The 13,448-nt window shown below is 62.9% G+C and overlaps 6 protein-coding genes across 6 annotated transcripts; all 6 read left to right on the top strand.

Moving 5' to 3' along the window:
- Window positions 1–608: 608 nt before the first annotated feature.
- On the top strand, window positions 609–1,799 carry LSCM1_07607 (uncharacterized protein; the record flags this gene model as incomplete). The annotated part of the gene is made up of 1 exon (XM_067324972.1): window positions 609–1,799. The coding sequence occupies one exon, from the start codon at window positions 609–611 to the stop codon at window positions 1,797–1,799; it is 1,191 nt and encodes a 396-aa protein (XP_067180817.1).
- A 935-nt stretch (window positions 1,800–2,734) lies between these two features.
- LSCM1_07606 (uncharacterized protein) lies at window positions 2,735–5,041 on the top strand (the record flags this gene model as incomplete). Its single annotated transcript, XM_067324971.1, has 1 exon — window positions 2,735–5,041. One exon carries the CDS (start codon window positions 2,735–2,737, stop codon window positions 5,039–5,041), a length of 2,307 nt encoding a protein of 768 aa, XP_067180816.1.
- Window positions 5,042–5,959: 918 nt separating this feature from the next.
- LSCM1_07605 (uncharacterized protein) lies at window positions 5,960–7,624 on the top strand (the record flags this gene model as incomplete). Its single annotated transcript, XM_067324970.1, has 1 exon — window positions 5,960–7,624. The coding sequence occupies one exon, from the start codon at window positions 5,960–5,962 to the stop codon at window positions 7,622–7,624; it is 1,665 nt and encodes a 554-aa protein (XP_067180815.1).
- A 482-nt stretch (window positions 7,625–8,106) lies between these two features.
- Window positions 8,107–8,748, top strand: LSCM1_07604 (uncharacterized protein; the record flags this gene model as incomplete). Its single annotated transcript, XM_067324969.1, has 1 exon — window positions 8,107–8,748. The coding sequence occupies one exon, from the start codon at window positions 8,107–8,109 to the stop codon at window positions 8,746–8,748; it is 642 nt and encodes a 213-aa protein (XP_067180814.1).
- A 1,036-nt stretch (window positions 8,749–9,784) lies between these two features.
- On the top strand, window positions 9,785–11,431 carry LSCM1_07603 (uncharacterized protein; the record flags this gene model as incomplete). The annotated part of the gene is made up of 1 exon (XM_067324968.1): window positions 9,785–11,431. The coding sequence occupies one exon, from the start codon at window positions 9,785–9,787 to the stop codon at window positions 11,429–11,431; it is 1,647 nt and encodes a 548-aa protein (XP_067180813.1).
- Window positions 11,432–11,596: 165 nt separating this feature from the next.
- On the top strand, window positions 11,597–12,997 carry LSCM1_07602 (uncharacterized protein; the record flags this gene model as incomplete). The annotated part of the gene is made up of 1 exon (XM_067324967.1): window positions 11,597–12,997. The coding sequence occupies one exon, from the start codon at window positions 11,597–11,599 to the stop codon at window positions 12,995–12,997; it is 1,401 nt and encodes a 466-aa protein (XP_067180812.1).
- Between the last annotated feature and the right edge of the window lie 451 nt (window positions 12,998–13,448).

Genomic DNA, 13,448 nt, shown 5'->3' with positions numbered 1-13,448 from the left:
AAGGAGCTGACTCTCAGTGAAAGGCCCACGCCCGGCAAGCAGCGGCTGGACGGGTGTAGACACGTGCGTATTCTTCGGGTCGCTGTGTACGCCCCTGCATCACAATCTCGGCAGCTGTTGAATGCCGCTGCTGTCAAGTCAGATCCATGCGCGCACGTTGCTTTCGTCGTCGATACCCTCTGACCCCTTCTCCTCCGCTTCTTCCTCCCTCTCCTTGCATGGTCTCCGGCGATGGCGCTTTGTTTGGGGGGAGGGAGGTGGGGGGGCCCTTGTGTGCGTTGAGCGCTGCTGCAGGACAGTGCCGACTTCCCACTCCCACGTGCGCTCTTCACCATCTCTCCACCTCCCCGTTTCGCTTCACCCTCAAACGACCGCACCCCTCACGACGGCTTCATCGGCTGCCCACCCGCCCCCCTCCTCCTCTTCTATTCTGCGGCAGATCAGCCCTACGCGTAGACGCACCGAGAAGAGTTGAGGCACGTGCTTCACTACCCTTTCCCCATCAAACGGCACGCAAACACACACACACAGAGACAGGCAGACACGCACACGTCAGCCGTTTTTTTTTGCTGTTGCGCCCGTTCTAATCCCCCAAAACGGAAACGAGAATGAGCGCGCGTAAGTTCGTTGCCGAGTACGTCTCGCGCCACCTGGACGGGCTAACAGTGCTGACGTCCCTCGCAGACCGGCCCGACGCCTCCGCGGGAGGCAGCAGCGCTGCTAAGCCTATTATCTGCACCCACAACGGCAGCTTCCACTGCGACGAGGCGATGGCGTGCGGACTGCTACGCCACGTGCCAGAGTACCGCGAGGCCATCGTCCTGCGCACGCGCGACCCCAAGCAAATCGACGCGTGCGACATTGTCGTAGATGTGGGCGCGATCTACGACGCCAGCGCGAACCGCTATGACCACCATCAGGCCAGCTTCCACGACACCATGACGACGCCGAGGAAAATGTACAAGACGCGTCTCTCATCCGCTGGCCTCGTGTACAGACACTTTGGCCGTCAAATCATTCGCCTGTACATCGAGGCGGCGCTCCAGCCATCCTCACCGGCGCGTGCGGCGGTGCTGAGCATGACGCGGTGGTCGGAGAGCCGCACCGGTGTCTCAGAAGCGGAGCTCGATGTTCTCGAAGATGCGATCTACGCGAACTTCGTGGAGCAGGTCGACGGCATCGACAACGGCGTTGAGTGCTGGGGCCTCGCTGACGCAGCTGTCGGAACGCTCGTGCCGAATTACAGGCAAAGCACAAACCTGTCGCAGCGCATCGGGCAGCTGCAAGCGTACTGGAACGAGCCGGAGAACGGCGACGTCGTCGCGGAGAACGCGAAGTTTGCCGTGGCGGTGGAGATGGCGACCACCGAGTTCTTCGAGGCGGTCACGTACCTCGCCTTCAGCTGGCTGCCAGCCCGCTCGATCGTCGAAGCGGCTTTCCAGCGCCGCCACGAGTTCGACGAGAGCGGCAAGATCATGGTGTTCAAGGACACGAACATGTGCCCATGGAAGGATCACCTTCTTGAGCTGGAGGCGGACAGTAACTGCGTTGGTAGCGTACTTTACGTGGTTTTCTCCGATGCCAAAAGCTGGCGCGTGCAGGCAGTGCCGAAGACGAGCACTAGCTTTGAGAGCCGCAAGCCGCTGCCGTACCGCGGCCTACGTGACGATGAGCTGAGCGCCGCCTGCAGCATCGAGGGCGGCGTCTTTGTGCACGTCTCCGGCTTCATTGGAGGCATGAAGACGTTCGAAGGCGCCATGGCACTAGCGAAGCAAGCGCTGGTAGCGGTGGAGGAGTAGTGGGCCCACGCAGGACACTTTGGTCGGCACGAGAAGCGCGGGCGAAGGCGGGTGCGCGTGCCATCACGACGCAGTTGCTGACCGGAGTCTGCGTCCTCCTAAAACTTCCCATCCTCTTGAGGAAGAGCCAGCCGAGGTACAGTTGTGCGTGCGCTGGTGCGCGGGACTTTTTTGGTGGAAAGAGCGCCAGAGAAGGAAAGGCACCTCATTGTGACGTTCACGCACGCAGACACACACGCACCTTCGCCTCTCTCTCTCCAGGCGCCACCGCCAACGCCACAGCCCGACAAAGCGGTACGTGGGCGAAGGGATAAGATGACGGGAAGGGAAAAAAAACAGAAAGCGGGAGAGAGCAATACGATCGCTAATGGCACACACACACTTCTCTCCCTCTGTGCCTTCCTCACCCTCAGTGAGCAAAGAGGGCGGGGAGAGCCCCTATAGGGGCAATAGCAACGACTGTATCACGAGACGAAGCTGTGAGGCGCAGGCTTCTCCCGTCCTCAAACGAGGAAGGCGTTTTGCGTGGTGGTGGTGGGTCGTTGCGAAGGCGCAAGTGCAGCCCTACGGTGGAGTGGTGTTGCGAGGAGGGTGGACAAAGCGCTCGCACCTGCTCCCTCTTTGCCCCCCCCGCCCGCCCGCCTGCCCGCCGGCACATACGAACGCACACGCGCAAAACATTCTGACGCACGGCATTTCTGCTTTCCTCTCTCTGTCTGTCTGTCTCTTATCTGTCGCCCCCCTCTCCCAAGCCCTCGGCCGCTTCTGTTACTTCGAGCCCTAGCAGTCACCGTCTCCTGCACGTGGGGCCTTTCGACGCGCATACGCACCTGCGCATCAGCCGGGGGTGTGCGTGTGTGCTGTCCACAACTTTTATCCATTGCACTGCCGCCTCTGCCTCTTCGCCCTTACGGTATCTCATGCCAACGTCGGCCATGGCGGGGATACCGGCGCGGTTTGCTGCCGCTGGTTGCGGCTGCATGGCTGCCAGCCTCTCATACACGCTCCCTTCTGCCCGAAGCTCCAGCATGCGAATCGCAGCAAGCCGCCGTGGCAGCAGTCACACGCTCCCCTATCTTCCGTGGACGCCGCACCGGTGTCAAATACGCACGTTAATCGTGCCGCGACAGTTGAAGGCATACGGTGGCACCTTCAGCCAGTCCATTGGCGAGCGAGTCGACCACGCCGCGAGCCACCAGGTGCTGCAGAGCCTCTCCCCCTCGCGCACCGCGCAGTCGCCGCTCCTCGCCAAGCCCGTGAAAACCAAGATGGTCGACAACTTCGCTGATATGCTCTTGACTCCGGCGCTGCAGGAGGCGCTTGCTGACATGGGTGTCTCGACGCCATCGCCGATCCAGCAGATCGCCATCGAGGCGGTCCTGCAGCACAAGAACACCGTCATCGCCGCCCCACATGGCGAGGGGAAGACACTGGCGTACCTGTTGCCCCTCTACCAGAACATGGTGAAGGACCGGGACGTGTACAAGATTCCACTGCGTGAGCGCCGCCCTCGCATGATTCTGCTCGCACCGACGAAGGAGTTGGTAACGCAGCTGCAGGCAGTGTGCGCACGGCTGGATGCCGCAACGGGCCTCACCTCGGCGTGCTTCACGTCTCGGAAGCGTTCCAAGTACCACCTGTCTCGAATGCTGAAGAACACTATGGCCGACGTACTCGTCATGGACCCAAAGCTCATTCTGCGGCTGCTACGCACGCGTCGTCTCTTCATCGAAGACCTGCGCTACTTCGCTGTCGACGAGGCGGATGCGATGCTGAGCTCTCTGCACGACCACGACGCAGTGCAGCTGCTCATGAAGGTGCACAAGCGGAACCAGTTCCGGTACCTCTGGCCCGTGCAAACGCAGTACGTCTTCATCACCGCCTACATGACCCGCAAGCTGGAGTACATCGTCGGTCGCAAGATCAGCGATCCGGTGGTATGCATGTTGCGGCAACAGATGCACCGTCCGCCAGCGCGACTGCGCCACCGCTTCTTCGCAATTCGCCGTGAGCCAGAGAAATTCACTGTACTCGTGCACCTTCTTCGGAAGAATGGACACGTGCCGTTCCCGATCGACACAGACGTTGCCGAGATGGACGTGCACACAAGCCCGCGCAAGCTTTCTGGCTCGCTGGCCGAATGGCAGGAAGCCGTGCAGCGGCGCGCATGGAGGGACCAGCAGGGTCAGCCAGAGAAGTGTAGCAGCAGCGAGGCCGTCGTCGATGAAATGGTCAATGTTGATGAGGCAGCAAGAGAGACACCAGTGCGAGTATCCGCCGCCGTGCCCTCGGCGACCGGCGACGACTACGCCCGCGACTCGTTCGCGCGCTACACCCTCGAGCGCGTCCGCCCGCTGCATTGGAATCACTTGACCACCGTCGCGGCGCCCTTCACATGCCCCATTGGCCGCACCGTATTTGCTGAGGGCCGCCGCGTCATTGTGTTCCTTCGCAGCATCGACGCGGCGACGGCCATCTTCTACCAGCTGCGCAGCGCTGGCTTTGCTGTGTCGCTGCTGCACGCCTCACTGCCGTACAAGGTGCGCAAGGAGATGTACGCAAACTTTGCCTCTGGTCGCACGAACATCCTGTGCGCCACGGACCTCGCCGCACGGGGGCTGGACCTCCACGTGGACATGGTCATCAACTTCGACGTGCCGACAAACGCGCTCACGTACCTTAGCCGCAGCGGCCGAGCAGCGCGCATGGGGCGAGAGGGGCAGGTGGTGAACCTCTACAACAAGTTCCAGGGCGTCATTGTGTCGGCCGTGAAGGCGTTCCTAAAGGCCAACCTGCCGATGGAGGGACTTACCAACCGCAAGTCTGACCTGATGCAGCCGCGCTACGCCGAATGGCGGACACACAAAATCAACGCGCTTGCCCGCTCGTACGTCTCTCTCATCACGCGCAAGACTATCCCAGCGCATCTGGAGCGCACGTACGTGCACCATAACGCGACCTGGCGGCCAGTCTTTCATCCGCAGAAGACCGGCATCCACGGCGGTGTGGCGCCACGGCAGCAGCAGAAGCTCATGGACCGCATAATGGAGCAGGCCGTGTGGTTCCGGCGCGGGCAGCTGGCGCGGCGCAAGGGTGGCCGCGCGAAATTCGGCCGTCGCACCATGAAGAGCGGCGTGTGGAACGACATTGGCGGTGTGACGTCGCGGGCGATTGTAAACGAAGCGCAGAACCCGTCGCCAGCGGGGTCGAACTTTGGGCCGCCCAGTGGCCCTCCAGCGTAAGGAAGGAAGGGTGGGGTGGGGGGAGGGGTGTGCGTGCATCTGCCCTTGGCGTGCTGTACCCGGGAGAAGGGGTGCAGGAGGGGCCGATGCTGCTTGCACGCCCCTCTTAGTGGTGCGAGAGGAGGCAGCGCCATTTCTTTGTGGTCACTGCTCCTCTTGGCACTGTTTTACGGGCGTCGCCAACAACGAGGCAGGAGCGAGGGGAGGGAGGGGATCGTCGCTGGGTGAGAGGGATGGGTCCAGCAGCTGTGCGGGCGACTACCCCACCTCACATACGCACACACATTTCTGTTATATCACCTCCTCGGCTGCCCTCACCCACACGCTCACACACCTACTATAATACACACACACATGCAAGGCGGAATAGAGAGAGAGGACGCGCCTGACCGATACGCACGCACGCGGGTGGGAAGAGACATCGGCGTATAGTGCGCGGCAGCAGCAAACGGGGCCCCCGCCCGTCCCCGAATCCCAGCGGATATGGCCACAGGGACGGCAAGAGGCGGCAACGAGGCGGGGGCGCGGGTGCAGAGGCGTGTGTCGTAGGTATCCCTCCATGTGGCGCGCGTGTGCGGGTGCTGTGCCCGTGTCTTACAACGCACACGCGTATGTGGCATCCTGCGCTACTCAAGGGCCGGCCTGTGTGTCTGCCCCTGTGCCTCCGCATCAACGCCGGCCCTTCTCTCTCCCTCTCCTCCCCTCCCCGCCCTTGCGCGCGCACACAGGCCACATGTTTGTGAGGCATGCAGACGCATAGAAAAAGAGACGTACAGCGACACTAGCATTCTGAACCTCCTCACCTCCGTTGAGCCTCGCCCGCCATCTCCCCCATACACTTTAGCGTTTCCCCGCCGGCGCGCAACCGCTGCCATCACTACTTGCTCCACCGCCCAGCGAGTTCCCTGCTCCGCTGCCATGCTCTCGTCTCCGCCGCCGCAGCGCCGGCTCAGGCAGGCTTCCCATCGCCGACCTGGTCGCACCCCTCCCTCAGCAGCGTCCAGCGCGATCTTTTTGCTCATCGTGCTGCTCCTCGCGCTTGCGCCCGGTACTACTACCGTGGCGAACGGACGGCAGCGGCAACCGATATCGAAGGCTGCCGCAGCAGGGGCGGCCTCACAGGCGTCGAGCTCGATGTGTCCACGCTGTCCACTGTGCTCGCGGCCGGGAACATCGATGAAGGAGCGGCTGAAGTACTGCCACACCACCTCGTCGTACATATTCTCTCTCTTCTCGTGGGGGAGGTCAGCTCTGGCAGGGGCGCAGCGCCCCGGGGGCTCGAATCGCGCCCAGCGGCAGCTTTACCCGCTAGAGCTCCCGTTCGCTACGGACGACGCGGTGCGTCGACAGTGCATGCGAGATGTGCAGGATCTTCTTCTGGCGCGTGTGCGAGGCCAGTCGCAAGTCATCGTGCCACTGCTCGATGTGATTCGGCGTAAGCTTGCCTACCCGCGTGAGCCGGTCGTGGTGCACCTAGCTGGGGACAATGGCGTTGGCAAGAGCCACACAGCGCGCCTCGTGTCCCAGGCGTTATCGCTGCGGTGTGCGCCTGATCGAGACGTGTGCGACGCTGGCGACAACCTGCTGACCATCGCTGGTACTGGCTTTGACGGTCTGTCGGTGGCTGAGGCACGCCAACGCATCGTCGGGCAAATTATTGCGCACATGAGCCGCTACCCGCACGGGGTGGTGCTCATCGACGACCTCACTGCCATGGACCCCGCCCTCGTCAGCGCACTGGCGCCGCTGTTTGGCAGGGCTTCTCACTTCCCTGAGCAGCTCACGCGCTCCTCGGGCGACAAAGCCGCAGGTGCGCGGCACGCGACGGTGGAGTCGCTGCACACGGCGCGCGAGGGGGCGAGGGTCCTCGATCTTGATGGCAGAGACTCCGCGATTGAAGGCGAAGACGGGGAAGGGAAAGCGGTCGCTGGCACAGGCGGCACACCGCTAGTGGCACCTGAGGCAGCGCGCTGGAGTCCTCCCAGCGGACAACCGCCTCCGCTTTCGCAGCTGCTCGTCTTCATCACAACCGACTTCGGGCGACAGGGCCGCACCGTCGGCAAGTCGCGTGCTGAGATTGAAGCGATGATACAGCGCGACTTTTCCGACCTCTACGGTGCCCTCCTCCCCTCTTACACCCGCACTTTTGTCTACTACCCATTTACTTCGGCCATGGCCGAAGATGTCGTTCGTAGCGCCATCACAGATCTGCCCTGTGCACTCGGCGAGCACCTGATTGCCTCCAGCACGATCAGTGACGAGGCCGTTTCCTTCCTTGTTCAGCAGCATCGCCAGCTGTGGTCCGGTAAAGAGAACGGTCACGCCCTCCGACGGCTGATCGAGGACGAACTCGTCTCGCAGCTGATTGTGTACTGGGAGACGCACGAGTCGCAGAAGCACTTCGAGCGGCTGCGGATACGCTTTGAGTTGGACGAGACGAGCATGCGTGTGCTGTTGCGCGCCCCGCCCACATCGTCTACAAAGGCGGCGCCGCCTCCAACCGCGCGCTCCTCCGCTGAAGCACAGGCCCGTCTCCGCAACGAAGGCGTCGATGGAGACGGGGAGGAGCTCGGCGACCTGTAGACGGTGTGTGTGTCTCTCTTTCTCTCTTGCGTGCGTAGGTGCGGTGCGCTCTTCGCCGGTCGCCATCCGGTGCCGGTTGGCGGTGAACCTCCCACACACAAAAAAAAGAGAAGCAACGAAACAAACAGCGGCACTGCCCAACACCAGAGTGCTCTCTGTCTCTGCTCGTTGGAATGGGCCGCATAGGCAACTTGAGTCTTTCTGTTCCTCATCACGGGCGCCGTGCGGGAACGCCAAGGAGGGAGCCCGCGGCTACGGCTGCAGCTGTTCCCGTTGGCGCGAGCTCTTCACGTGGCGATCGGCAAGGCCGTGAGGCGAAGACCTCGCTGGTCACACCCCCTTTCCACCGCTCTCGTCCTCCTTCTCACGGCCTCCATGAGCCTCCTGGATGTTGGCGAGCTCGCCACCACTACCACCGCCGCCGCCCTTCCCGTCTTGGAGCACTTTTGTTTCCCACCACGCGGGTACTCACACGCACAGCGATGGCCTTCCTCGTCTACCCCTCTGCCCCGTCGCCGTCCGAGCAAGCAGCAGCGCCACCACCACCGGCGCCGGCCGCGACGGCTGCCGCTGGGGTGCTACACCTTGAGCGCTTCCTGGAGTCTGTTCTCAAGCCGAGCCTCGATAGTGTCCTGACGCAGCGCGATGAGCTGTACACGACTGTTGCGCAGTGCGCCCAGCTACGGTGGCTGATGGATGACATGCAGGCCCTCTCCCGCTACCACTCCTTCATCGAGGCGTCCACAGCCGCCGAGGCAGCGGCCGCGGTACCGCTCTCTGCGGATGGCAGGGCCGTGAGCGCACCCCCGCCGCTGCCGACGAGCCGGCGTGCGCAGGCGGATGCATGCAAGCCTCGCCAGAGGAACAAAATCTTGGTGGACCTCGGAAGCCACTTTTACACGCAGGGCGTTGTCCCAGACGCGAGCGTGGTGTGCATGAGCATTGGGTGTGGCATCGTCCTGCCCATGACTCGTGATGAGGCGCGGGCGTTCCTGCGGAAAAAGGAATCGGTGGCGCGTCGAATGATCCTCAGCACGTCGAAGGAGGCGCTGCGCATCAAGTACCGCATCCGGCTGGTGACAGAAGCAATTGCTCGGCTGAACGAGCGGCATCTCGGGCTGTGATGCCGAAGTTGCTCTCACCCTCGCTCCACCCCACACTACCCGCTCGCTGGCTCTCTCTCTCGGGGTGGGGCGGGGCGGGGCAAACAAAAAGGGCGGCATGCACAGGCGGGGGCGCGTCGACAGAAGACGAGTGAGCGACCGCAGCTATAAAGAAAAAAAAGGTAAACCCCTTGACATCATTGAAAGGGCGGCGCCACACAGCATCCGATGTGGTCACCTAGCCAAGTGGATCCCTTCTCCTCCTTGGGGGAGGGGAAGAGGGCGACACCCTCCTTGTCATATGGTGGTGCTCTCCCCTCGCCTCTTTCGCTTGTTGTTGAGGCGGTGCAACGCTCTGTCCGCGCAGCGGCGCACGCGCATGCCCGTTTTGTATGCTCCCCACTCTCCGTTGTTTCTCCTTTCCACACAACCTTTGCCGACCACCTCGTTGCACCACCTCAGCACCTGGACACACACACACACACACATGGGCTGCACGTGAAGGGCCGTACCCGCACTGCAGCCGTCATTTATCACCCTCATAATCGGGGCATGATCGCGCACACATACGCAACTGCGCTTCAACCCACCTCTTCCTCCGTCTGCTACATTGGTCTTGTGCCTTCAAACGCACCACAGAGAGTGCGAGTGGTGGACGCAGGGCCAACAGCGGTGCCCTAGTCACCTCTCTGACACCCGACCACGTACACACACACACACAGTGCCTTCCGCATCTGTTCTCCTCCCTCTCCTACACAAACAGGCCGTGCGGGGGACGTGCACTCGAGCATGCGAATGCGCGCACACACTGTCATTGACTTGCAATTTTTACAAGACGGTACGTATCCGTAGTGCCACCAACGCTTGAGAAAGAAAGGGGGGCCACGACGGCGACCACAGCAGCCGCTCACCCATCCACCCACCCCGCTCTCCGACCCTCCCCGCCCCCCATTCACGTGAAGCACACACATACGCATCCCCATTTGGCTTGTAAAGGGGGCGCCGTGTGCGACATGCGTCGTCCCGCCCGCAGAGGGCTCGCTGAACGGCATACAGGATGGACAGAGTCGCCACCGCCTCCCCAGAGCTGATGGTGGGTGCCATCGTCGCCTACGAGTGCCTCCTCGACAAAGCGGCAGGGACAACAACGTGGTGGGTGGGGTCCATTCTGGCGCTCCCCTCCTCCCCCTCCGCGGATGACACCGTCGAAGGAGGCTTCACGGCCCCTCCCGGGCAGAGCGATACGCCGATGCAAGGCGAGCGAAAGTCAGTCGAGTCCGCTTCGCAGAAGACGAGCCGCGCCGGCAGCGGCTGTCGGGATGATAAGGTGAGAGGGACTTCTGCAACGGTCACCCGGGCGCGGATGCCGGCGTCCGCGTGCCAGGCGGTGCTGATTCAGCCATGGGTCTCCCTCGCATCGGTGGCGGATGTGCACGGAGACGCCGTTGACACCAAGCCCTCAGGCGCTGCCGCGAGAGCTCCGGCGACAGCGGCTGGCGATGGCACCAGCCATCGCCCCTCTCCCTCGCCTCACCGCCGCACCACGACGTCAGCCACTCGGTTGGCCAAGATAAAGGCAATTCAGGAGGAGCTGGAAGAAATCCAGCGCTTCACGTCGGGTGACGGCGACGTCACCGACGGCGAGAGGGACAGGCGCCTCGCCGCGGCGCTTTCGAAGGCGTGCACGCGCGTGCTTGTCATCGCATCCCCATCCAGGGCGTGCGGCACCAACGAGGCGGACGACTATTCGGAGTTGGCGCAGAAAATTGAGCGGAAGCGCGTCGAGCTCTGCGAGCTTGTGGAGTGCATCCTTAGTGAGATGAAGACGACACGCTACCGCGAGCGCGAGTTGCAAGAGGCGCACAAGACGTTGCGTGTGTCCATCGAAGACGCGAAGAAGCAGCTGCGCGAGGCACAGGAGAAGGTGCAGCACATCGACAAACGGCACCTGCGCGAAATTCAGGGCTACCGGCTGCCGCCGGCGGGGGTGAAGCTGGTGATGGACGCCGTGTTCTGCGTGCTCAGTGAGGCGACGACCAGCTGGAACGACATGGTCGCCATTATGCGAAGTCCGTCCTTCATCTCCAAAATCGTCTCCTACGATCACGCACGGCTCACGCCAGCTGCCGTGCGGAAGCTGCAGGAGAACTTCATATCCAACCGACGCTTCTCGCACGCCGATGCGCTCAAAGTCAGCCGCGCCCTCGGTCCGCTCCAAGAGTGGGTGATGCGTCAGACGCAGCTGGCGGAGGCGCACCGTGCGCACGCAGCGTTTGTGGCGGAGAAGGGCGAGAGCGGCGGCAAACCCGTCGCCGCGCGGAAAAAGATCGAGGCAGATGCCGCGGCGCTGAGAGACCTCGAGCAGGACCTCGAGACCTTCATGCGCGAGCAAGCGCGTCGGTTGCAGACGCATCGCGTAGGCACACTCAGCGTGGACCCTTCAGGCGGCGATGCGCCGCCGCAGGGTCGCTCGTCGCCCCTCACAGGCGTCCTTGCTTCAGCGACCGAGTCGCGGAAAGAGGCGACGGCAAGTCCGCAACGCCCCTGCCGTCCTTCTGCGTGCTCTTCTACCTGTGCGGAGTCGCCCACGTCGGCGCCAGCAGCGGTGGCGAGTAACTCGGCGGAAGCAACGGCGAGCAACAACGCTACCGAGCGAGTCTATGGCGACGGCGTGGCCGTCGCCGATCGTCCTCCAGGTGCGTGATGGATGTGCCCAGAGCCAGGCACCCTGCCCAGCAGCTACATTCTTCGCAGCAGCATTCTGTGCATCGTGGGTCATCGGTGGGTGCACACGAGCGAGAATCCCATAGAAGCTTCCCTCGACCACGGAGCACCTGCACTGGAGCCAGACCTGCTCGAACTCACCACAATGAAGCAGCAGCTCGCTGTGAAGGCGCTTTATGGCCCCGTGCGGGCGCTGCCGCCGCCACCACCCGCGACAGCAGGGGCCGAGCGTGCTCCGCACCACACCGAGACCTCTACGGAGAAGAAAGAAGAGACGGTGGCGAAGGGCTCGCCGGACGAGCTACGTCGCATCATTGTGGAAGATGTGGCCATGGTCTGCCAGGTGCCAAACCACGCTATGACAAGGGATGTCGTCCAATCGGCCATCGAGGCGGGGGCGCTCCCGACAGTGATGAGCTCATGCGAGCAGTCGAAACGCGCACGCGACTCGTTGGATGCAGAGCTCACATGTCAGCCGCAGCAGGCGGAGGCAGACGTCGAGAAGGCCCTGGACGATCGTGAGAGCCAGCTACGCGCCGCGCAGGACGCACTTAAAGACGAGAGGGTGAGCTACTGGAGGGAACTGAGGGAGGCGCAGCCTTCGGCGGCAGTGCGCGACAAGAATCAGCAGCACGAGAGGGTCATGGCCGCGGAAAAAGCGTGCCAGCACGCGTTAGCGATCGCGGAGGCGCGTGCGTGGAAGGCGGATGCTGCGCTTGTCGAGGCGCTCAGCGCGCAGCTGGGCGCCACCGAGGCGGCAACGAACTTCTGCAAAGCCGCTTTAGAGTCACAGAGGGCTGAAGCGGCGGTGGCAGGGGAGCGACGAGCAGCGCGGCTGGCAGCCGTCGTGGCCATACGAACGAGGATCGAGGACTTCTGTGAAAGCTGCATTGCCGCAGACGCTGAGGATCGTTGCCAGCTTTCGAGGCCATCGGCGGCGGAGAAAGAGGCGCTCACGCGTGATCTCATCACCCAACTGGAGGGGGTGAAGAGGGAACAGGCGGCGATCAAGGACGCGGCTGCCCGAGCTCAGTGCTTGCCCGCCACAGTGCAGCAACACGTAGTGGATGCTGAGGAGCGGGCAGCGCAACAGGAGCGCGCACGGCGAGCTGCACACGAGAAACTGCACGCGGTCGTTAAAATGATGGTCTATGATGCCAGCGGCTCTGCCACAGAAGCGGAGCTGGTGAACCGGATCAACGTGCAACATCAAGAGGCGCTTGTGGGCATTAGCGAGCTTGTGTTTGCCGCGTCTGCGGCGTTGGAGAGTGCCAGTGAGGCCCTCGCGACGCACCACCAGCAGCGTGCCGCCGAGCCCAGGCAGGAGGAGGCGCTTATTGCTAAGATGTTCTGCGAGGGTGATGGCCGCCTTCGCCATGGGAAGGGCTCCGACTTGGCGGCGCAGGTGATGCGAGACGTGTACGAAGCCGCCACGGGCGGATTCCTCCATGGCTGGCACCAGTGGGCCTGGGTGAATTTGTGCCTTGGTGCCCTTCTGTTGCTCTCCTTGGCAACGCCTCAGTGCAAGAAATACCGCGTGAGGTAAGCCGTCTCGGTCGGAGGCGGAGGAAGTCCGTGAGGGGGGAGGAGGGGGAGTGTATCCGCCCGCACCACCCCGCCGCAGAGCGGCAACACCGCCCGAGTGTATCAGCACGCGAAAAAAAAAAGGCGCGCCTCCATCTGCGTTCGTGGAGAAATTTGCAACGGCTATCCGTCGATGTTTCTTGTGTTGTGTTGCGTACTCGTCCTTGTGATCGGTGGCGGTGGTGTATGTGTGTCCAAGTGTGTATGTGTGCTCCCCTTACCTCCATCCATACATCCCCTCCTCCCGTCACGCAGTCACTTCAGCGCTCGCGCTGCTTTCCTTGGCGCTGCCTTCATACCTCTCTCCTCTCCTGCGCATTTCACGAGCGTCCACCGCACATCCCCTCCCTCCCTCCCTTCCGTGCCTCCTCACCCCAAACAGCATCGTCCCTGTATGGGTTCGCGCCCTCTCT

The sequence above is a fragment of the Leishmania martiniquensis genome, chromosome 9 (assembly GCF_017916325.1).
Source record: "Leishmania martiniquensis isolate LSCM1 chromosome 9, whole genome shotgun sequence".
In the NCBI taxonomy this organism is placed as follows: Eukaryota; Euglenozoa; class Kinetoplastea; order Trypanosomatida; family Trypanosomatidae; genus Leishmania; species Leishmania martiniquensis.
The sequence above is the reverse complement of the archived record's forward strand: the minus strand, read 5'-3'. Positions and strand labels throughout refer to the sequence as shown.